At 36.3% G+C, this 23,850-nt stretch overlaps 4 protein-coding genes and 1 non-coding gene across 6 annotated transcripts in view; 2 read left to right on the top strand and 3 right to left on the bottom strand.

The window, feature by feature from the left end:
- The window catches only part of LOC110373635 (GAS2-like protein pickled eggs), a 141,246-nt gene extending 137,027 nt beyond the window's left edge, over positions 1–4,219 (bottom strand). Inside the window, exon 1 of the mRNA XM_049842879.2 lies at positions 3,949–4,219. The gene's annotated coding sequence lies outside the window, so the exon portion shown is untranslated. The remainder of the gene's footprint in view (positions 1–3,948) is intronic.
- Trnar-acg (transfer RNA arginine (anticodon ACG)) lies at positions 713–785 on the top strand. Its single transcript has one exon. It is a non-coding gene; the product is annotated as a tRNA-Arg (tRNA).
- Positions 4,220–9,653: 5,434 nt separating the features above from the next.
- Positions 9,654–15,638, bottom strand: LOC110373662 (required for meiotic nuclear division protein 1 homolog). 2 transcript variants are annotated; one of them, XM_064040516.1, is made up of 9 exons: positions 15,138–15,638; positions 14,681–14,836; positions 14,186–14,263; positions 14,018–14,083; positions 13,585–13,662; positions 13,203–13,329; positions 12,670–12,825; positions 12,184–12,332; positions 9,654–9,773 (listed from the first exon to the last, which is right to left on the bottom strand). In XM_064040516.1, exons 1-9 carry the CDS (start codon positions 15,506–15,508, stop codon positions 9,671–9,673), a joined length of 1,284 nt encoding a protein of 427 aa, XP_063896586.1. In that variant the 5' UTR covers positions 15,509–15,638; the 3' UTR covers positions 9,654–9,670. The 2 variants fall into 2 exon arrangements, with proteins under 2 accessions (XP_063896586.1, XP_063896587.1); XM_064040517.1 differs by lacking the exon at positions 14,018–14,083 and having other exon boundaries at positions 15,138–15,636.
- A 232-nt stretch (positions 15,639–15,870) lies between these two features.
- Positions 15,871–19,889, bottom strand: LOC110373654 (crossover junction endonuclease EME1). The gene is made up of 10 exons (XM_064040465.1): positions 19,683–19,889; positions 19,100–19,195; positions 18,795–18,937; positions 18,157–18,330; positions 17,660–17,829; positions 17,379–17,452; positions 17,065–17,170; positions 16,704–16,786; positions 16,386–16,498; positions 15,871–16,067 (listed from the first exon to the last, which is right to left on the bottom strand). The coding sequence occupies exons 1-10, from the start codon at positions 19,810–19,812 to the stop codon at positions 15,915–15,917; spliced, it is 1,242 nt and encodes a 413-aa protein (XP_063896535.1). The 5' UTR covers positions 19,813–19,889; the 3' UTR covers positions 15,871–15,914.
- Positions 19,890–22,660: 2,771 nt separating this feature from the next.
- Positions 22,661–23,850, top strand: part of LOC110373663 (nucleoredoxin) — a 55,995-nt gene continuing 54,805 nt past the window's right edge. The window contains exon 1 of the mRNA XM_064040360.1: positions 22,661–23,457. Coding sequence (XP_063896430.1) covers positions 23,098–23,457 — 360 coding nt within the window. The 5' untranslated portion in view covers positions 22,661–23,097. The remainder of the gene's footprint in view (positions 23,458–23,850) is intronic.

Raw genomic sequence — 23,850 nt, 5'->3', positions numbered from 1 at the left:
TGCAGATACTTTCAACGAACCCCAAAAAAAATATACAAACTTTACTAAATTAAATTACACACAAAAAGTGTTATCATAAAAAAATCTAAAAGTAGCAGTAGGAAAACCTAAGTAGGTACGTCTGGCAGACTGGTTGCGTGTCCCGCCCGCCCTAGAGCCGCCCAGCGATCGATGTCAAATTGTCGCGACGTTTGTGACGTTTCGGAAAAAACTTTATTTGACAGCTGTGCGACGCGGGTTGACGGATAAGCTAGTAATAGGTAGATGGAATAGTTTAGATTTGCTTATTTCTATTGTTTTTTTGTGATAAAGCCCTTACAAATAAAAAACCTTTCTAAATATCTTACAGAATTTATAATAACTTGATGATTTCTATATCAGTGTACAAATCACAATTCTAACCATCATTTTAGATGGTTCAATGATCAATTAAAAGATAAAGTACACATATAATGCTGATTATATAAATCTCATTATTAAAGTCAACTATTGATATAAAATTAACATAAAATATATGAAGTAAAAAAAATGATCACTGCAGTAGGTATATTTTATAAATATTCCTTCAAACTATAACGACGCATAAATAAATCTAATTTTATCTATGCCAACACGACAGATGACGTCACTATAAAAAAAAAAAAAAAACAAGTCCAGTAGACGTCTTGTTATCTCAAGGACCGTATCGGTAATTTCGACTCAATTGACAACTGGCCCTGTGGCGCAACGGATAACGCGTCTGACTACGGATCAGAAGATTCCAGGTTCGAATCCTGGCAGGGTCGCGGAAAAATCTTTTTTTTAAATAATTGGCAACTATTTTGCGATACTGAAGAGATGAAGAAATTCACAAACAAATACTAGTTACACGGTTTCCTATAACAAATGTTATTAATGCAGGCTACGTCTTGACCGTGGTTGACAAAATGACCTTGAAAATCAATTACCCAACTTCCGAAAGATGAGGGTCATGTTTTTATTGCTACTATTTTTTTATAATGTTGTTATTTTTGGACAGTGCAATATGATTGAAATAAATAAGATTCTCATTATTTACATATCTACGAAAATTGTTCATTCTCGTGTAAAAGTTAATAGACAAAAATAAATCTTTAAACAACTGATAGTTTCCGGGTAAAAGTCATAGACAAAAATAAATCTTTAAACAACCTACCTATTTACCTAGAAAACTCCAAAAAGGTCGACTAGCCCATAGACAATGCCTATCAAGAAGATCGATAGTCACCCCAAATTATGGTAAGTATTAGTTTAATTGCGCAGTCTATACATAAGTCTAAATTATAGCTTTTATGGGATTAAGTTAGCTTATGGTGATTTCTGATGTTATAGTTAAAGCCGTGGATTACTTTGTGGGACATTTTGATTCTGTATTTATGTGGGGTGATGGTTTTTAAGTAAAATGGGGTTGATACTTATAAATGAGAAAGAAACTGTGCTTGTCTCTTCGAATTTTTCGCGAAATTTTCAATGTAAAATGTGAAATGATTTGATAAATAAATTGGTACCATATCTTTCTCCGTGTGAGAGGAGGCCTGTGCCCAGGAATTTTATTGGACGATAAAAAGGCTGTAACAATAACAACAGATAGTCTAGCTATAACTTAAGAAAAACCATTGATTGAACCAACGATATTTTTTCATACGGGTGTCGAAAGTAGTTCCCTCAGAACATGGATGAAACCTCGGGGAAGTTTTGGAATAAGTAGACTTTACACTGATGATGTACTGAATCCTGCGTCACAGATGCATCTTATCCCATTTATTTTTATTCTGTGTAAAAACAGCTCAATACAAAATACCGTCATTCCTTTTACACTCCATTTTACAAAAAAAAAAACAAGATTCAAAATCAATAGTAAATCCGCCATATTGAATTTACAACCCATTATATTCCCATGAACCATGGTTAGGTTATAGCTACCTACTGCGTATGGTTATAGTGTTATAATGGTGTTTGTAACACCATAGACTTACCGAACAATGACAGCAAAGGTTAGAGATGGAACTACCTGCTTTATGTCAGGAACGAACGGGGTTTTGGATCGGTGGTTCCGTAGAAAAGGAAATAAAGTTGCGGAATGTTTTATAAGAGGTTTTGCTGTATAAAAATAAGAGGTTTTGATTTAGCTAAATTAAACTAAATAAACTGAAAAGTTTGTTGGTATTGTTCGACTCGCTAATTTCAGAAACTACTGGTCCGATTTTTTCAGTGTGTGCTTTTACCAGCTTTTACCCAGAAAGACTATAAACTAGTTTTTGACGTGTTAAACGCGCTGAAGATAGAATTTTGAAACTGAAAAACATTGTTCGCTCTTTTTGCGCTGTAAAATACTTACTAAGGTTTTCTACAGTTCAATATTTTAGTGACGTAGTTCTTTATGAATATAACATTGAAAATCTACAAAATCGATACCTTCATAGAACGAAATGATGTGAAGAATCGATGTTGTTTCGGAATCAAAGGTATGTGAATAAATAATGCGGCGCAGGTAACACGAGACACGCTACCCTGTCACACGGAATGCCAAACTTATTCCCTTTGCGATCACGCGAGGAGGATTGATCTGTACGAGTAAATGTTTGAAATATATGGTTTATCTTTAAATATGGTTTATCTTTAAAGCTTTGGAATAGTGGGTATGAAGATTCTTAATGCTGACTTTTTGGATCACAATTAAAAAGCAATTGCAATTATCTATGTTTGGTTATCCGGAACTGATATCAGATTTTTTCAGTGTACCTAAGTATCTGACATTAATCTCGGTAAAGGGGCTATCTAATCCCATTAACAAAGGCAAAAGCTTTTTATAGATATACGCGAAAAAGTTCCCTCTGCACTAGGCTAGTTTATCATAACACAAAAGGCGATCTTTTACACCAGCTAATTCAGACAATTAGTTCATAAGCAATCACATAATATTATTGATTTGCCATTAAAATATTGGAGTATCAAGAGAAGAAAATTATTTTATTTGCCCTTGAAAAGCGAGGATCTCTAAAAGCCTTGGGTCAGACGGGAACGTGCCATCTCCAGCGCAGATCGACTTAAAACTTTAACAAAAAATGTAAATAATAGCCCGTGGGACCAAAGAGAATAAATCAAGGAGATATTTCTTCTTATTTTGTTTCAACCAGTCTCTCATTTGATTGCCGATAGGTGCGAAGATTTGCGAATGGCAAAGTTATGAGAATGCATTGATTGACACATGTTAAAAATAACATCACGCTGAGAAATTCCTTGAGAAGTTAGGCAAATTATGTATTCTATTTCGCCACTTTTGTTTATGTCTTAGTAGTATGTTTCTATTGAAAAAGTCTATAAGTACAGTCACCCAAAAAGGTGTGTGAGCTTTAAACTGCTACGTAGATTCTCGTGCCAATTCAACGATATTTTGAAAGTCTCGAATGGAACCCAGTACTTATCCAGTCAATGAATACCTATACCTATGTTTTCTGTTCAACATCTGATCAAAGATGAACCATGATATATACAATACTCTTTGTTATATCTAAGTAACACTGTTATTTAAATAACTTAGGTTGTAGGTAGGTACGTTATATCTGTATATTCAAAAGGAGACTGAATCCCAAAGCCAAATAATTATAATAGTTATTAAAAGAATGTATAGGTAGGGTTTGCACGTACCTAGGACATACCTATTTGGGATAATTTCCTGTCTCGTTGTTATGCCACGTTGCAATGCAGGCATTTATGCGCCATTCCTTGCCTAACTACAAGTCTAGGATAAACACAAATAGTATAGCAGGCACACACACGAAATTTTACACCTCATTTTGTATAAAATACGTTTCTAAACTTGTAAACAGAAAAATCTCTGTAAAAATGCAAAGTTTTTCATTAATCACACATTTGGGCACAGGTATCCACCATACAGCCAAGCTAAAAACTTCAAACAACAAAACTCACCTCGACCAAAGAGAAAACTTTAGAATCACAGCACAAAACCTAGATTGTTTTTTGTCTAGCACTTCACTGACAAGCACTGATTAACAAACGAAACATAACACAAATGTACCTTTAAAACACCAAAACTAAACAATTTTATATCAAAAATGGGTCAAATGTTTGAAAAAATGGTTAGATTTGTTAGTTTTTTTGTATTATAACCTCATTCTCAGTGATAAATGTCGATTTATTTTGTTGTAATGTCGCGTTTGGACCTCCCCGGCGTTTGACAGCTGACTGAGTCGGAATTCGGGCGGCGGCGTCGCGCATGCGTAGTGCAAATAGGGGAATCGAGGGGAATTCGCAGACGTGTTATCAGCTGATAGCGACATTCATGCTTTGAGGGGATAAGCAGAATTGTAGATGTCTTGCGTTCCAGACTTTTGGTGCCTTTTACTTTGAAACCGTGCGCGGTGCGTGATTTGGTGGAACTCTTAAATCTGACTTATAGTTTTCAAAAAGTAAATAGATATGTAGTTAGTTTCTTCTTTTTCTTAAGCTGGCCGCCGGACTATGCCATTGCAGAGCAAAACGCTTCCCCATTTTCGTCTCCACACCTTTCATTTTTGTCTCTCGATCCTTCGACTGTTGCAGGAATCCAAGTCGTCCCGCCATTTCTTCCGGGGCCTACCTTATTTGCACCAGATATAGATAGGTACCTAGTTGCTTTACTAGCTCAATAAATTACTTACTGCAAAAAATCATGTAACATTATAATTACACCTAATTTCATTAAGAAAGCCCTTGTCCTGCAAGTCAAGGGCGATGAATTTAATTATCATGTTTAAGTCTTGACGTCGTCTGGTGTTAGTATAATTTCTAATCTTCTTCCGCGCCGTCGAGTGTGAAATTTATGAATTATGACGTGACCTGCCCTTCGAACTAAGTTTGGACGTTAATTCTATATGAAAAGGTAAGGTTTAGAAAACTCTTAAGTCGTCGGAACTGCTAATTTGAATTGAAACACCTTTTATATTTGTATTTTTTTATTAATTGTTGGTTTACCATTTCGTTTTAAATATAAGTTATAAGTATTTATGGCATACTAATTTAGTCCTTCAAAATTTTTATACAGAACAAAATCTTAATTCAGTACATTACAATAAGGTCAAGGACATACTTCATAGTAGGATAGGACCTAGTCATATAATAGACCTTAATTCAGGTAATAAGAACTACTTATGTACGTACATAGACTTCTTTCTCGCTAAACATCACTACCTATATATTTTCCGAAATTAGTAAAGGCATCATAAAAACCCCAATTAAAATGGGTACTGCTTCGTAAGTAGCCCTTATTTCCAACCCATAGTAAACACAATCTACGTTAACGACCTGAAAAAAAATACCAACCTATAAATCTACGGTGTGCCATAAAAATGTCATAACAGGGGAGGAGCATCGTAAATATCATAATATATTGTTACGTGAACGATGCTTGACTTTCAATACTTGCTTACCACGGTTAAATAGATAGATAGATACCATTATGTAGATAATAACATCGTAAAAAAGTAAGTTGTTAGGTATAAGCCTTCCTATGTACCTACCAGTATGTTTATCTCAAAATTAAATTAAAAAAAACTAGCTACTGCCAGCAGTTTTCATCCCCGTCCCGTAGAAACTACTTGTCGCATCTCGGTAAAAAGCCTAATAAAGTAACTCAATAAATCGGTTATCTAACGCTGAAACATATTTTCATATCAGACCGATATTTCCAGACATTAACATAATCAGTAAAAAGACAAGTTCATCATCTTTTTATCACCAGACCAATTTATTTTTCTTAGTTGCCGCTACATTGAACATGAATGAGTTCTTAAAATTTTTACATAAACCTATTTAATACTTAATATCTTTATTGCATTCCTTAATAATGCATACAAAAGCACAAAGCTGGTTGGTAAAAATAAATAGAAACAATTATGGACCTAAAATATAAAATAAAATATCCTATTTAATTTTAAATCTCAAAGCAGCGTCAATTAATTTGCCGCCAAAATCACAGCAGGCGTTTATAATCTGTCAGAGCGTTGTAGACGAAAATGGCGGCAATGGCGTCTCGTGAAAAAATAATGAACCGTGACAGATTAGAGGACGGACCGACCTCCAACAGCCTTGTTAGTGAATATTTAGGAAGCCTGTTACAGGATTAATTAAAACGGCTTCCTTTTTTACAACTCGTAGTGTACGGTACGAGGATTGCCATAAATCCTGGTTTGGAGGTCACAGTAAAATAGGTGGCTCGTGGCTAAATAATGGCCACACGACACGATCCTGTTGCAGTGGAAGCTGATCCTAAAATAGTTGGGAAATGGCTAGGCAGATGGTGATGATGGAAGTCAAAAAATGTCTTCCGAATGAAAAATTATTTCAAATAAAGGTCGTCATGAAAAAAATCTAGATCTAAATTGATCCATTATGGAAAGAAAGTTTAGCAGGTCAATTACAACAGGTAAAAATCTCGCATGTTAGCTAGATCTTATCTTATTAACAAATCTATACTTATAATAAATCTGTAGAGAGGTCAATTCTGTACATGAAATATAATTAAAAAATAACTATCGGGGGGTGATTAGGGATCGATACTAATGCCAAAAATGCAATCAGTAAAATTTTTGTCTGTCTGTCTGTCTGTCTGTCTGTCTGTCTGTCGTCTGTATATTCGTTATGGAAACAAAAACTACTCGACGGATTTTAATGAAACTTGGCACATTTATTCTTCATACTCCTGGTCAGGTTATAGGATACTTTTCATCACGCTACGATCAATAGGAGCAGAGCAGTGAAGGGAAATGTTGGGAAAACGGGAGAAGTTACTCCATTTTTTAAGATTCCGTCGCGTGTGCAGCCCTAATGGTTACAGCTACACAGAAACCATGTATGACGGAAATATTCTTCATAAAATTATGTAAAAAATATCCCATGACAGTATATATCTATCTTTTATGGTTGACTCACAATAACACGTAAAACTCTCGGTAGCTTAGCAGTTCGGAGTTTTCTGATAATATTTTTGTCTACTATTACGTTTATAACACTGTCACTCACACTAATTAAAAATAGTTAATAGTATTACCTATTCATTAAAAAAAGATTCATATAAATCGGTGAAGAAACACCAAAGTTATACATGAAAAACGGATAAGCCATCGCGCGTGAATACTGAATCACGCTATAAGGATCATTTTTGTGCAAGGGTCGCCGCGCTCGACGCGGCTCGCGGTGGCTGCGCGAGTTTCATACAATATTTGGCTCTTGGTGCGATTGATGCGAATAGACGTTCAGAGTGTTCAACCTTATTGCGCGACTTTTAGGTTTTAAATAATTTATTTTTAACTTTCTTTTGTTGTTATTTTATAAAATAGGTTAGTACCTATTAGTTATTTTGGTAGTGTTTAAATATTCGTTCAAATTACAAATTATTAATAGTTTACATTTTATTTCTTAAAGTAGTAGTAGGTACGCATAGATTTAGATAATTGGAGGGGCTGGTGTTTATTATTTCTTTCTCACTTTGCACGAAGTCCGACTCTAACGCGGACGAAGTCGCTGGCAGAAGCTAGTAATGAAATAAAGTTAACTAGGTCAAATATTTAAACTCAAATATAAAGAAAAAATATCGCATGTTAAACAAACCGAGTTAAAAGCTTACAAAGCCTAGTTATACACGAATATATTTACTAACTAGCTTCTGTCAGCGGTTTCACCCGCATCCCGTAGGAACCACGGCACGAGTCCGTAAAAAAGTAGCCTATAGCCTTCCTCGATAAATGGGCTATCTAACACTGAAATAATTTTTCAAATCGATCCAGTAGTTCTTGAGATTAGCGCGTTCAAACAAACAAACAAACTCTTCAGCTTTATAATATTAGTATAGATTAGCATTGTATAGAAGCTCATTACTACAAGAGGTATATGAAATGAGGGCGTGTAACATTTCTACCTAGCACGGTGACGCGTGACAATGTCCTATAACCATGATTTACAGAAATAAGGACTAGGACAGATTGTAAGCGGGAAGCGGCTGTAACAGGAGGTCAACCTGATATCCATCTACAGTAGGGTAATATTACTTATTACCTACTAATTAAGTATATACAAACTTCTCTGGGTAATCATGAATGGAGTCAAAGACGATATAGTTTAAAAATGCATAAACCTTTTGGATGAAGTACGGCGCCAGTTTTCCTTTTTATAATATTAGTATAGATTAAAAACACAATAGGTATTAATTTACCGAACCGATACGTAGCTTCTTAACAATTTAAAGTTATCCACTACATTAACCCATAAACACAATATCCACAAATCTCTCAGCTTTTAAAAAATCGCTCCGCCATCACTATCACCTACCTTCTTCAATAACAAGGTATCGGACACCGGCGCCGTCCGTGACGTTTCCGGCACGCGTCAGCCGCACGACACGACAGCTACACGACACGGCGGCGACACGACACAGTAGCGTGAGCTTTTGTTGTATCGACACGCTTTTGTTGTATAAACGTGTCTATTGAGCGCGGTTGGACAATAGGACGGGACGATGAAGGTTTTAATTAGCACATCACGATTATAAAGGTGTATTTATAGTCAAGTAGGTATACAAACAGGACTACTATACACAAGTAGGTACTTACTTAAAAATTCAGTTAAGTAATTTTGTGGTCTCTTAACACTGCGACACAGATTCAGGCTTTTTACTAAGTCAGAAGTCAGATTTTTCGATACAAACGTAATAAGCAAGCGTGTTGATGGCGAAATTACTAGTGGAATAAAATGCTATGTTACCTTATTTTCCAGAATAAATAGAGCTTAACAAAGGCTTTTGTTTGCATGAAAAGCTGACCGAATGCATTGGCGCCATTTCGTTTTTTACGTCCAAACGTAGGAACTGCGACATTTTGCTATCAAAAATTTAGTAGGAGCTAAAAAATTTACTAGAAAAAAACCTGTTTAAAAGTAGCTACCGTAAAGGTACTTTTTTGTGCAGATACCTAAACATTAAAATCACGAAAGCGTTACATTTTTATCGATCTTTATTCAACAACTTAATTGTATCAATTAATTAAAAATTCAACAAACTATATTATATACAAAATTGGCCACCATGATACACACCTACTTACTTTGACCAGACTAAATATAGCTCTTAGAAATCATGAATCTTTTGAAATAAAAGGTGCATAAGACAAATAACATGAGCATAGAATGTGACTTGGCACAATTTGGAAAGGCGAGATTTTTTGTTATAGGCTGTGTTCAAACCAAACTTACAGTCAGCCGCCGAATGTGAGCAACCGCAGTTTATTGTATTGCCATACTTATTCACTTTGTCGTTTACATCTAACCGACCGACCGACATTTTCACCAACAAATACCTAAATTTAGGGATCCCCTAAGAGTATTTAGGGAAAACTTAATACGAATTTGGTTTTCACCAAAGTTTAAGTGTCCTTTATACCGTTAAGTATTGGGGAAGCCCTTATTCTAAGTGACACTTAGGGAATCGTTAAGAGATTGTTGGTGAAAATGGGCATTAGACGCTTATATTTGGCAGCTGTCAGTCAGCTTGGTTTAAAGGCAGTCCTTAGAGTGAAGTTCCATATCAAACTATATTAAATTGTGACAGGTTACTTTCTATACCAATTTTTATCTGCCATTATGCACTTTTTAATTAGGTACTTCAATTATAAGACTTATTTAGTTCTGGTATGATTGTTTCTTCGAAGTCTGCAGGCGAGAAGTGGTGCCGCGGCCGCCGCCGTTCCGGAGTGTGGAACAACTTGCTGCAGTTGGATGAAAAGCAAAGGATTTAAGGTAAGAAAATTAGACTTAATGAAAGAAAGGTTAGAAAGGAAAGAAGAGTTAGACACGTTTTTTTCAGTGATCTAAAAATTGTGTAGCATTTGCCATTTAATTTGGCATATTTGCAGGTCGCATAGCGCTTAAAGACTTTTATAGCAACGTGCTATGTTGACAGAGTTGAGGGTATTAGCATCAGTAAAAATAAAGCAATAAAATAAAACATCTAGAGATTCAACAACTTATATTTTTTATAAATATACATAAATAAATAACAATATTACATAAAACGTAAATCGTGTATATTACACGATAAGATAACTAATTTACTTAATATACTTACAGTTTTCTAATGCAAATAAGAAAACAATACAATGCAGGATTTAATAACTAACCAATTACTTAAATAGGAATGACAGAAACAACTTAAATTATTTCTTTTTCCAAAATATTTTACTTATTTTTTACTTAGGTACTTATAATAAAATTTGGCAATAATGGCTTGGTAATATGATAGCCTAGTCGAATCATACTTTTAGTTAATACTATAATCTAGATTATATTTAGTATTTAACTGAGCCGTACTTAGGTACATCAAATAATTTCTAAATACATAAAAACGATTTTACGATCTAATGTCACTTTCGATATTTCTACCATGCGCTACACATACCTAGTTTTACTTTTACATAAATATTTTTGAGGTAACATTTATACCAGAATTCCACAAAAAAAACTAAATTTACATTTCTGAAATTCGATTTCGAATCAAAAGCCTGTCAGCTCATTTTTTTAAATTTTAAATAATTTTTTTATAGAATCCTGGTATTTACTGTAGGAACTTGTCAAACTATCATTTACTTTTTTACTACAAATACAATACATATAAGTTTGATCACTTCTGATAAAATTCACCTCTAAATACGACATTATATCAAAACGGGTATAATTTAGGCGGTCACCAAAAATATTTTTAAGACTCTAAGCTGACGCACCAAATAAAATAAACAACGCCAAAAAAAATAAATTGACTTTATTAAAAGGGCACTAAAGTATATAATGTTATGATCCAAAAAAAATAAAATAACATCAGAAAAATCGCAAATCTCGCACAAATATTATTTTTGGTTCCCAAAATGGATTAATGGTCACCAAATTCTATCCAACTAAAAGATTAATATTACTACCAAAAAGTTATTGACGAAAACGAATCGCTGCAAAACCGACTCCACGTAGTCTGGTCTGCCCTACCCCTAGAGTGCAATTCAAAACCGCGTAGGCACGGAGGGGCGAGGCGGCCTGCGAGCTGAGGCGCAGGTAGTTTTAAGGCTCGCCGCCGGGGCTGAGGCTGGCCGGCGGAGCCGGCCAGCAAGCCGAAGCTGCGGTGGTGAGCGTGAAAACCATCTGCGACGATAAGCTCGCATGGGACCGCCGGAGCCCCGCAGCGCTGGAGCCGTGACAGAAGCCATGCTTGCTGCATGTTGCGTGCTTACATTTTAAACGCACTGAGTTACACCCAAATTCATATAACAATAAATAAGCGACGTACGTTTGGGAACCCTAGTATATTAATTGGTATTTGGGAAATATTCTAGCGATCGTTAGCTTTTTTAGTCTAACAAAAATGACCAAATTGGGAGTCATGGTATTACATAATTGGTAACATCTAAGTAGTGACAATATATAATATTTGGTCTAAAGTGTATTTTAAAGGCGTCCATATATTTTTTTAGTAGTCAATAATACGAAAAAATGGTTTTATCTAATAATATTTTTGGAAACGTTATTTGGTGACCATTTATCCATTTTGGTAACCGTTTAGAATTTTTTTGGTAGTAAAATAGGTACTTTTTTGGGTGGTGTTTAAACACAAGCCTATAAAAACGACAGCTAACCTTTAGGCTACAGCTGTTAAATTATATTTACTTAATTTAGATAATCCATACATTGAAAAATGCATACGCAACCAAACTTAGATTTTAAGACACATTAATAATTGGAAGAAGTTAAATTGATACATACTCTTTTCGTCATTTTACTTAAACTAACTACTTTTAACCTTATAATAAGTAATGATTCCCATAATAAACATTCTTCACTACCATCCATCCCCTTCCTTCCACAAATCCAGACTCCAAACCGACTACTCCAGAAATTCCAGAATCCAAACTGACATCATCAACCTTCCCGGATTCCAAACTGACATCATCACACATTCTAGATTCCAGACCGACTTCATCACTAATTCCAGATTCCAGACCGACGTTATCACCCATTCCAGATTCCAGACCGACTTCTCCAGACATCATAGATTCCAGACCGACTCCACCTTCCAGTAGTGAGTCTGGAATGTCCCTGCCCTAGCTATCTAAGACCTCATTCCTGGCGACCCACCTTTCGAAGAGATGAAGCAACTCGAAGCAGACTTCAGCCAGAATGAGTGCTATGACCATCCATTCTAGACGTACGTGATGCCTGTCTGCTGCCCAGGATGAGAGTAACTCTAGAAGTTCCACGCAGTGGGCTAGACGCTCGTTTAGAACCTGATGAAGAACGGAAAGTTACAAAATTAGGTGAATTTGAATAATATGAGTCAAGACAGAGGCTGAATATTTGTCACGCTGTCTGAAAACTTTTCAGACAGTGTGACTGTGTGTACTTTTCAATGAAAAGTATGCACAAATACAATTATTCATTAATGCTTTCTTGCTAGATATTAAAGACAATATTTTTATTTACGGTTTTTATTGCAAATTGTTGTTTTCGGCTGCTCTTTTTTGGCTCAGAGATCAGTTTTAAGTTGCCATAATAATATAACAATTATTTTCATCTATTATATTATTTTTCTGCCACATAAACTAAAACCACAAAATATCTTACCCTAGTCCTCCTAGATATTGTAAAGTAAGCCACTGTGGAAGAATACAGGCGTTCCAACTGCTCTTCTTCCCAGTAGAAGTCGGGCGTATCCAGTAGATCTGATTCCACGTTCAGCATGTGCCGGAGAGAGAATAACTCGCCTAGTTTGCGAACTACCTGCAAATTAGGAGATAGGTTTGGTTAAGGTCAAGCAGAATAAAGATACGTAACTTTAAACGGATTTCTGTATAAGTGTGAGAAATATAGCATGATTTTTTAGCACCGCTTAAAATTGAGTGATGCTTGTGAAACACTGTTTCAAACACAGAAGGATCGCTATTTTAGATAGAGTTCGCCGGCTTAGAGAACACATGAGGTGTAGAAAATCTAAGCCAAGATCACCCGCCTGGTACGTCCATAGGACACCTAATTTCAATCTTAGATGTATTTCAGAAGGTACCCCAAATAAAAGCTAGTAATAAATTATTTTATTGACTTTGAGTGACCCATAACATGACTGTCACTAGCCCATACTATATGGGCTACACACTTACCTCTTTCTTATCAACATGCGCGGCGCCGTCGTGCTGCATGGCGGCGGTGTGCGAGCTGACGGACGCCGCCAGCGCCTCCAGCCGCGACTCCCACGCGCCCAGACGAGCCGACTGCATCATGGCGTGACTGAAAATACAGTAATTAGAAGTCAATTTGAGTAAGAAGACTACATCGAATACAGTAGTAGTCAGGTACTGACAGTTAATGCCCTGGTACATGACGGGCACCAGAAAGAACATGGTGGGTTTTAGTCAGTAAAAGTCTGACACTCTCTCATGCTGCATCCACAGCAAGAGGGATCATTTGATGACTCCCACCAGAGAAAAAAGTGGTCAAAATTCTATACACTATGTTTAGAGTAACATAGGTAGTTTCACTTACCTAAATGTATACCTCTCCAACGAGTTATCTCTCTTTGGTACCAGGACAAATGACGACTCTTGTAAGTGACATCTCTTCCTACAAATAAATAGAAAAAGCACTAATAAATAATATACATACCAAACATATAAAAAGGCTGAGCACAATAAGCAGATTGATGTGACAGTCAAAAAAGTTATAGATTTGAAATCTATGACTAACAGACAAGCCCAGGTTGACAGAAATTGAAAGAAAACCATATACCTGATACAATACAATACCCATGGATCCATATATCATAAAAGAAAAGGAGTCATCAAGTCTATTGTACCTATGTTTAAAGGAAGAGATTTACCAGCAGCCATGTTAAAATGTACATAGTATAAGAAGAAAGCAATTTACTTATATCACCAATCCACTTAATGTACAAAGCAGTTAAAATTTAGTAACACACCTGCGCCCTTTTGTAACTGTAGCGTTAGTGATAGCACCGGCCTCAGATCCTGACTTCTTGGACCGGCTTGGGTAGAAAAACAGTCACGATATTGTCACACAAAGCTTTAAAAAGCACAAATAAATAAATAATTATACATAATTTGTTTTATTTCTGGTTAAAACTTACGCGTTCGGGTGATAAACGTATGTCATGACTTCTCTCTCTTTTTCCACTACGTCTTTAGGGTAGCTGTCTATTTCATAACTGAAATGAAAATACAAAACAATGATAAGTGAACGTAGAAGAGTTTGTAAACTTAGAGAAACTTTTACTGAGGAGTTTTAAACAGTATGATTATCTAATAATGACTTAATAAAAAAAAAATTGTATCATAAATAATAGAATAAAAGATAGAAAATAGAAGAAACGTCCGTGAATGGGTCAAACACCACCCACCGGTATTGAGTTGCCCAAGTAACTGAGTTGAGGGGTCAGTTAGGCAGTGGTTCTGGAGTTGACCCCAACATAGTTGGAAAGGCTGGTCAGATGAATAATACAATTTGATATGTGTAATAAATACCGAACTCATTGCTGAAAAGTAAATAAGGTAAGGTTATTTACTTTTCAGCAATTTCAGCAATGGCAATTTATTGTACTAAAAGTATGAACAATATGACTTACGGTCTGACAAAGTCCAGCACATTCCGAGCCTCCAACTCGGTGCAGTTCCAGAAGACGATACCGCCTTCTCTGAAGAAGATGATCTCTCTGGGTTCAGAACCAACGCTGTACACAGCATTGGCCACCACTACATCCCCTAACTCGTTAGCTTTTAACCTGAAATTAGTGAAATGCATAAAAGTGGCTTATGATTTAACTTAATTATATTTTAGGTTGTTAGTTGCAACACTTTGAGGTAAGTAATTTTGAAGTAGCTAAGAACATGTTTTTTTTTAAGTTTTCAGCTTATGAGTTAAATTTTACATATCTATGTTTAATTTTCAATTCATCACCTTCTACAAAGGTCAAAATTAATTTCCTCTGGCTTATCTACAAGCATTACAATTTCTTATCAACTATTACATCATTGAATTCATTGATCTACGAGGATGGAGAAAAGAGTATGTATACCACTTACGTGCCAGGTTCATACAGCTTCTGTTGAACTAGAGCCTCTTTCAGACTCTTCAGGTCATAGGAATTAGCTGTCGCATAAGCCATCGTGAGGAAATGGCCCTCTTTGTGTGACAAGTCCGCCGGTTTAGCCTTCTTATGAACAGTCTTCTTTTTAATAGGAATTGTGCCATTTTCTATCGGCACCGTCGGCTGTATCGCATCATGTGAATAATTCCTTACTACAGCAATCCCAGCAATACTAAATAAGTCGTTTTTCGGCGATAAAAATCGAGCTTTCGTTGCTACAAAACCGACTACAGTATTCGGTGAAAAACTTTTCGGTGTCGCACACCGAATGGCGCTAAATGCAATTCTTGATAAATACACACTCATGTTTTACTTGTTGTATATACAGAATATATGAAAACGTGTTGTAATGCAATTATAAATGCCCTTTCTTGAAAATATTACATAAAGTTTGAGGTTATGCTTAAACTTACTGTTTTGACATGTAATCGTTTTAATGAGATTTTCAGAACGTCAAATGAAAACTAGTCTTTTGAGTTATTTATAAGGGTTCTATCACACTAGCAATTTATCGGGCTCAACGATTTTGGAGCAGGAAGCTGGACCCTGACAAAGATTACCTTTGTGAACTGAAAGACTAAGCGAATATTTTTGAGTTTTTTTTCGAATTATTCCTTTCACCGCGTGAATTACAAATATAAATAAAACAACTACATAATTAGATTAAGAGATGAGTCACATAATTTATTATTTAATGTAAATGAGATCAGATTCAGTCAATTAATATATCCCCGCGGCTTGCAGTGAACAGCGTGTGCAGTTTCCGCGCGAACTCCGGGCCGATGCGCCGCGACTTGGAGCCGGCGACTGCAGCCCGAGACACTCCTATGTCTGCTACTTCCTCTATTTTGTCTTTGCTCAGCTCCTAGAAAAGACGAAAGAGTTTTATAAATACATTGTATGGCATCTGAAAATACTAAGGGCGCATATATCCAGAACAGCGGGCCTTAAATAAAATAGGTTTTCAGTTTGACCTGTTTGTATGTATGTTTGTCCGCGATTATCTCGACTTAAGCTAAAGCATTTGGATGCGGTTTTCAGAAAAGTATTTGTTACATCCAGGAGGTTTTAGTGTTTTAACAGAGTCAAAAAAGGAAGTTCTGAGTTTATTTTATGCTTAAATACGAATCAAACGTCTGATTAACTTCTATGTATTATAGGAGGAATTAGCGTGGTATGTTACCTCGTACAATTCAAGTGGAGTCTTATACTTGGCACAGAGAGCCCTGGACACCTCGAGGCTGGACTGCGGCAGTATGGCTATCATCTGCTGCCAGAGTCGGCCCATTCCAGCTCCTGTAGTATAAACAAATACAATATTACCTAAAACATATTTTTATATTCATCATCTTAACCATTTTCTACCAATTTGGTGTTGGCCTAGTTTAAGTTTCCACTCTGCTTTATTATTATAATTTTTTTCTAGTAAACAGTCGTCGTTATGAAATGTCTGTCAATAATTCGAAATAAAAATAAATAAGAAAACGACTTCAACACTGACCATCTTTATCGACTGCTACACACTTCTTGTTGTCACCTCTCATGTAGAACTCAGCTTGTTCGTCACACAAGCGTTTCGCTTTTCTGAAATAATAAAATAGTAAGTAATTCGCGTAAATCTGCCAATACATATTAGGTACTAAACTGAAAGGATTATTGGTTTGATTAGTTTAACACGCGTGGTAATCACGAGAAGAACCCAAAAATGTTTGTTTAAAAAAATCTTAGGTTTTTTCATTAGCACTTTTCACCGAAGGTTTTATTCAAACAGCCCAGGAGGTTTTATATCCAGGTACGCTAAGCAATTCCCCTAGAACCCGTGAGGAAGTTAGTTAGGTACACAATACACAAAATGTACTTACTTGAAGGGTGCTTCAGCGATTGCCTTAGTGAACTGCACGATGGTAAGCGCTAACTCATTCGGCGTGCTCGCTATCACTGTGTCACAGCCCGTGCTTACAAGCAGATCTGAAAATAAAAAACATAATTACGGCCAAATACTAGAACATAACTCAATTTTAAATGCTGCTCAAAAATAATTTTGTCATTGGTCACAATTGGATAAGTTTTGCGATGAAAGTCGTTTAAAAAGTAAGTTAAGAAACGTTTGGGTGTTTTCAGGATATTCTTATGTAGGTATGTAAGTAACTTCTGCTATTTTAATTTCATATCATACCTGTAATGGCCAATTCAAATTCAACTTCCGTTACTGGTGTTCGATTACTGTTCGAAGTTTTGCGACGAGGCGATCTGTTGATGTAAAAAATTATATATTTTAAAAGTAGCTAGAGCTAATAAGGAAATAAATAATATCGCTCACATAGGACGCACCGTAAAATTCAAACTTAATTATAGCTTCAAATGTAATAAACTCTGTTGAAGCCGAGCGGACGAGCTGAACTCGCACGTGCGAGCTCAGCTCGTCCGCGTCACCTATGAGCTAACTCCGACACTCACTTGAAGTAGTCCTGGTTGAACACAAGCAGTGTGACACTACAGTCACACAGCTGCTGCGCCTGCGCGAGCTGTGACGCGAGCGAGTGTGTCCGCACGTGCGAGCTCAGCTCGTCCGCGTCGCTTATGTACAGGGCGCGGGAGCATGATGTACGGGCGGGGGTTAGCTTTACCTGGAAAAAGGTATTTTAATCAGAAAAATAATATAAAAACTGGTACATAGATGTGTCTTGACGGCTCTCATCATGGTAATTTTGTTTTAAATAACTAAAAAACATGGAATGAAACATTATAGAAATAAGAGCGGCATTAACAAGCATCATGTCGTGTGCGATTTAAACACAACGATGGACACTAAGACAGAATTAAATATTCTTGCAGTATGTCAGCATTGTTAGACTCAAAATTTAACTATAGGATGAAACGTCACAACAATAATTATTCGAAGACCTCTAAGATAAAATGTAGGTACCTAGATGTACAAACAGGGCCTTTCATACCTGTCCTCCATCTTTCTCCAGGCTCCTCGGCAGGTTTCTACTCCACACGACAAGCGCAGGGTCACACAGATCACTGGCTTGTACCACATGAGCCCCGGCAGCTGTCACCTCACGGGGCACGTCTGACATGTACCACCGCTCCCAAAGTGTTGGGTGACCTTCTACGTTCATGTACTGAGGGAGAATATTTTAGACTTAAGATGGAATAGAATAGAATGATAGTTAATGGGATAGGAAATAAACATTTCATTTCATGCCACCACCGTAAGGTAGGCTGGTAGATAATGCCTAAATTGTTAAGTTCACCATTTTTCATTTAGCAAGAAGTGTAAATAAGTAATCATATTTTTTTGGGTACCCAAAGGCAAAAAAGGGACTTATTACTAGGAATTTTCTCAGATCATATATATTTCTGGAGTCCATTCAATTTGAATTGGCCAGTTTTCTTTTAAAATAAGTAACTAGTTTATAATTTATATAATTTTGTATTTTGTAATAAATAATAATGTAGCTGCCCGAATGGGCCTTAATTATTGTGTGCCCAAACGGGCTGACTGATGGACTGTAACTATAAATTATAATTATACCCAACACCTGTAACCAACACAATACAGATTACTTTTCACATAAATATATACCTTCATACATTCTCCAGGCTTGTAAATCTTGTTTGTGTTTTCAGCTATCTTCTTAGCAGACTTCTCTTCAGCCAACTTCTGTTTTTTTATTTCCTTGTCTATTGATGATTTTGATTTCTTCTTGCCTTTGCCTTTTGGGCTCCCTGAAGTTTTACAAAATGTTTATATCATAATTCGTTTAACATTTAAAATTTAATGCAGACACAAGAAACACAATGATATTTTTTTACACAACTGCTAGAGACGTAACTTTGAAAATCGGTATACCTCAATAAATTTAGTAAGTATATAAAATAATTACTAACCAGTAATCTTCCGTTTCCCACTGATTTGATCGGATTGTGAGTCTGTGGGCTGTGTCTCAGTGCCTTCTAATGCGACCTCCGGCAAATCATCTGAATCTTAAACAATAGAGAATATTTTCAATTAATATTAGTACATAGTAGTAGTGGCTTGGAGTGTAGCAAAGGGTGTGCAAGGGTTTTGGGACTTAGAAAATTTTTCATAAAAAATGACACACTAACCGGTAGTTTGCACGTAATGTATTATGTCTAGAATATAAGAAATAGACAGTAAGTTAGCAATAAGCCCTCACATTTTTGCAACGCCTGCAAAAGGCCGTTAAGCTGAACCTAAACCTATATCTAAGATCTGTACAACCTTAACATGCAAATAAATATTTTGAGTTTGAGTTTGAGTTTATATGCATTGTCGTCTTATTGCATGTCTTGTTTTAGAGGGAAATCAAATCAAATCAATTATCCCTCTATGGGTACAAAAAATCCATTCTTGTTTTAATTTATATCATGAGGTCTTTTGAAGGCTCTTGTCCGTTAACTCCTAACTTAGGGAGCCCTAAAAAGTAAATATTTATTTTAAACAACTCACTTGCATCGTCGTCTGAAACCACGGCCAGAATTTCTTTATTTGTTGTTGCCGCGGACAGAGGCAGTCCAGGTTTACGGCTCGTCTCATCCTCACTGTCACTAGAACTTATATTATAGACTGGATTTTCCATTCTTGTTCAATTTATTGTTAACAATTTAAGTAATTATTTCATATAAGTAGCGATCTTTTTGAATCGCCGGCACTCAACTATTGATTTGTTATCAAACTGTCAATTGTGTCTGACATTGTCACTAATTTGATAGTGACGTTTGCTTAGGCGTTCATCAACAGATCAACGTAACCCCTGAACATATCTACCAAAAAGTACCTACATGCTTTCTGCTTGCGACGCGACGTCTTCTTCTTATTTCCTCCCTTTTGTACTCCTTATGTACTTTCCCTATTCCCAACCTATATACTCGCTTATATAAGTACCTAGTTCCCCTATTTACTACCTTATATGCACATCGATAGCGACAGTTGTAGTGATAGCCATAGCGGAAGCGCCGGTAGCGGTAAGTCGCGGACAATTTTATATTGTTCTGGCTCCGGTACCTTAAAATCGATGTGGAAAATGTTATTTTCTAAAATAATCTAGCAATTTTCGAATGCCCCTAAATATACTCCCATAAACAACGTACTTTAACTTTCAATTTATAAAATGGACTGAATATATACCTAAAATAACGTTAAATGAATAAACTGAAACAGGTACAAAGCGCCATAACTTTGTGCTCAGACAACAAACAAGAAAAAACTTGCGGACAGCATCTCGCGACAGACAAACTTCGGACATAACAATCACCGTCCCTCCTGTCTATCTGTATGTATGTAACTACTAACAGAAACAACACTCACGGGTATTAGGGCCCTCTTTTATGACAAGCTTTTGTCCAACTTGTTCTTTTTATTGTCCTTCAATGTACCTAAGTATTCAATAAAAGTTTGCTAGGTACCTACCTACCTATTTACCTCTTTATCTACTATTTTCCTTCTTTATAAGTCTTTTGTTTGTGTTTACAGAATGGTACCAACGTACGTAGGTATATGAATTGTAAGCCCTCATTCGCATATTGGTTAACAATTTATAAAAAAGCTTTCAAAGAAAATCCGAATGGACAATTTCAATTATTTGAAAAACGCATTATAGGTACGCCAGCCACCACTAATTTTCTATCTGTACTAGGTAATCAAAATTAAAATCTAGCTTCAATATTTGAAATTGTACAGACGAAAACCCGGACGCACAAATCATTAATCATTGAATAACTACCCATCACCGAACTATACCTAGCTATGATAAATTGTCGTCCCCAATTCCGGGCGGGAGCCATCGGAATCGGTTCCAAATAACTGGCTTCTGTGTTAATTATTTAGGAGCCATCCCATCGGAATAGGTTCCAATCCGTTCCAAATAACTGGCTCCTGTGTTAATTATTCAGGAGCTCATTAAGTCGGCAGTGTCATGGCATGTATTAGCGCATTCAATGCGTCCCGCCAAACAGCGAAAGAGCAATCAATCGGAGGCACTTTATCTATTAATGCGTGGCTCTATTTGTTGGGTTATTTTGATTGAATTTTGGATCATTTCGTTGCAAATGACACTCACTAAAGGCTACATCACAATCGACGATAAAGGGGATTTGCATTAAAAAAATGCATCAGCTGATGCGACTCAGTACTTTTTCGAGCATGATCCAAAAGCTATTTGCATAAAAATATAAACAGGCAACAAATATAAAATAGAACATTAGGAACTGGCAATTAACTATTCATAAGCATTTTAAAAATACATTATGTAGGTATTATGCATGTAGTCGGATTATTTGATCTTGGTATTTTGACCTCTTGAAAAAGAACCGAATTGTCTAGACTAGACTAGACCATACCTACGAACTTATTAGAAGGAACTATTTCGTTTTTTTTTTCTAGACATATTGAAAAAACGAAAACATCGGATTGCTATTTTAAAGCGTCTAAAAATTCAAGTGCCTACCTAAGTCAGCTTCAAAAGTAGCTGAACAAATCCACTTATCCACTACTAAACACCTACCTACCTTGTGTCGATAACTTACCAGGGTATTCATCTACTTTTTTATCTACTTTAAGTTTTAGAAGTTAAGTAAATGGCTTGCTAGCTTTGAAAATTTTGATATGTTATGCTACTTTTGACGCTGACCGTACCGTCTTATTTTTGCACAATGATTGTGCAAATATATAGGTATCTATAGGTGCCTACCGACATATAGCATTGCATCATTATGACATAATCAATCGAAATTAATTCATGGCCTGCGCGAGATTTTTTGCAAGCAAAAACTTCACAAATACGAGATTTGAATAATTATGATGTATGAAGATACATCATGATTTTTTAAAAGCCACACATCATTTACCTGCAATCTTTAATCAGATTCTAATTAGTCCGAAACAACCTTCCACAGTTTTTCCACTTTCTAAAAATTTCAGACCAATTCCTGGAGCCACCCAAGCGTGATTAAGGCACCACCAACTTCACAATTACGATGCTCTACTGCACTTCTTTTTACCTCCCTCGCTTTCACGGCAGTAATTAGAGAACTTATTCAGCAAACAATCTCAATTGGCTGAGGAATTAATTACAAGCGGCACACTACAACAATACAAGCTGCAAAAAGTCGACGTACGTTTAAGTTTTACAAGCAGTTAGAAAAAGAATAAAGAAAAGATAAATGCAGATAGTATTGGTCTTATTAGATTAGATACCTACTTAGCAATAAAAAAATATATACAAGCACCAAAAAGGTCAGTATCAAATGCTAAATATCAAATAAAAAAAATGCTGTCTACCAAAACCATTTAAAAAGCAAACAAATCAAGCGACAACGCATAGGTATTTACATCCAAAGAGGACAAATATGAGCGAAGCTTTTTTTGATGTCTCGCGTCTGTTTGTTATAAAATGTTTGCTCTATGTCTGCATGGAGGGCTCCGCTCTTCCCTCTTCAGTCTGGCTTTGTTTACGGGAGCGAGCGGGCGTTGCACCGCGTTACTCCCCAGCGCGCACGCGTCATTCATTTAAAAATAAAACTTATATTTGCTTCACCACATCCTGTGCTTCATGACTAATCTCACTCAAAACTTAGTAATTACTCATTTCTATAACTCTTCAAGTCACAACTAAGTTCGCAAACAAAACAAAAAAGTTTTGATTCGCATTCCTTTCCAGACGTGCAAACTTGTGCTAAATATTGTGGTTTTATTTTGTTTATTGGAAATAAAAGTTTATAGTGGTATGCAACCGCGTCTGCTTCGTTGTGTAAATATTTAAAACCAAACACAGATAAATAAACAAACTTTTTTTAGTGTGCACGTGTAACAACCTTCTTGATATCATGGATGTGTGTCTAAAATTCTAAATTGTAGAAGATCGAAAATGGATTGGCGCGAAAAACTGTTCGGGAAGGTTTTAGTCAAGTGTGAATCGGGGACTCAGAATGGTAAATTCGAGAATATATCGACGTTAGAAGCTTTATCCGACTGCGTGGAAGAGGGTGAGGGTGCCGTGTGTGGGATATATTTTTCTTTCGCGAACATAAGTGACGCTAGTGATGATTTTGGAGTGCGTTTGGAGGAGGTGTACAAGAGAGTGCATCCTCGGCTGAAGGTGGTGCAAGTGGTCCTGTGGGCGCATGTGGGCACTCCTGAGGGCCTGGTGGAGAGAGAAGCAGGGTTTCGGAGGAGCTTGACGGGGAAGCCCTGGTTTGCGGTGCCATTCCACGATGTTGATACGAAGGCAAGCATTTTATACAGTGAACTTTTTTTCAGGCTTAGAAAATCATCGAGATAAAGTTTGACTTTCCTGTAGCTACATTAAAAAAATAAAATACAAGGAGGAAAAGCCATTTATTCACACAGCATGAGACACACACAAGATGACTAAAAATACAAACAAAAATTAAATATTAGACGACCAAACACTATAGTCTACAAATGTACTATTTTTTCGTCCCATCTGCACGAAAAGGTCAGCGAAAATGATTTACCTACATCTATTAAACAGGTAATCTGCATCAAGCCTTGCACACAATGCAGAATCTTTCAGGTCAAGAGTCGCAATATTGTTCCCTTGTGATCATAAGTCTTGGTAGGAGTCGTTTTGGCTTGGACCCTGTTTGGCCACATTCCA

Source organism: Helicoverpa armigera, chromosome 22 (assembly GCF_030705265.1).
Source record: "Helicoverpa armigera isolate CAAS_96S chromosome 22, ASM3070526v1, whole genome shotgun sequence".
Classification (NCBI taxonomy): domain Eukaryota; kingdom Metazoa; phylum Arthropoda; class Insecta; order Lepidoptera; family Noctuidae; genus Helicoverpa; species Helicoverpa armigera.
Note: the sequence above shows the minus strand (reverse complement) of the source record. Positions and strands in the feature narration are given on the sequence as shown.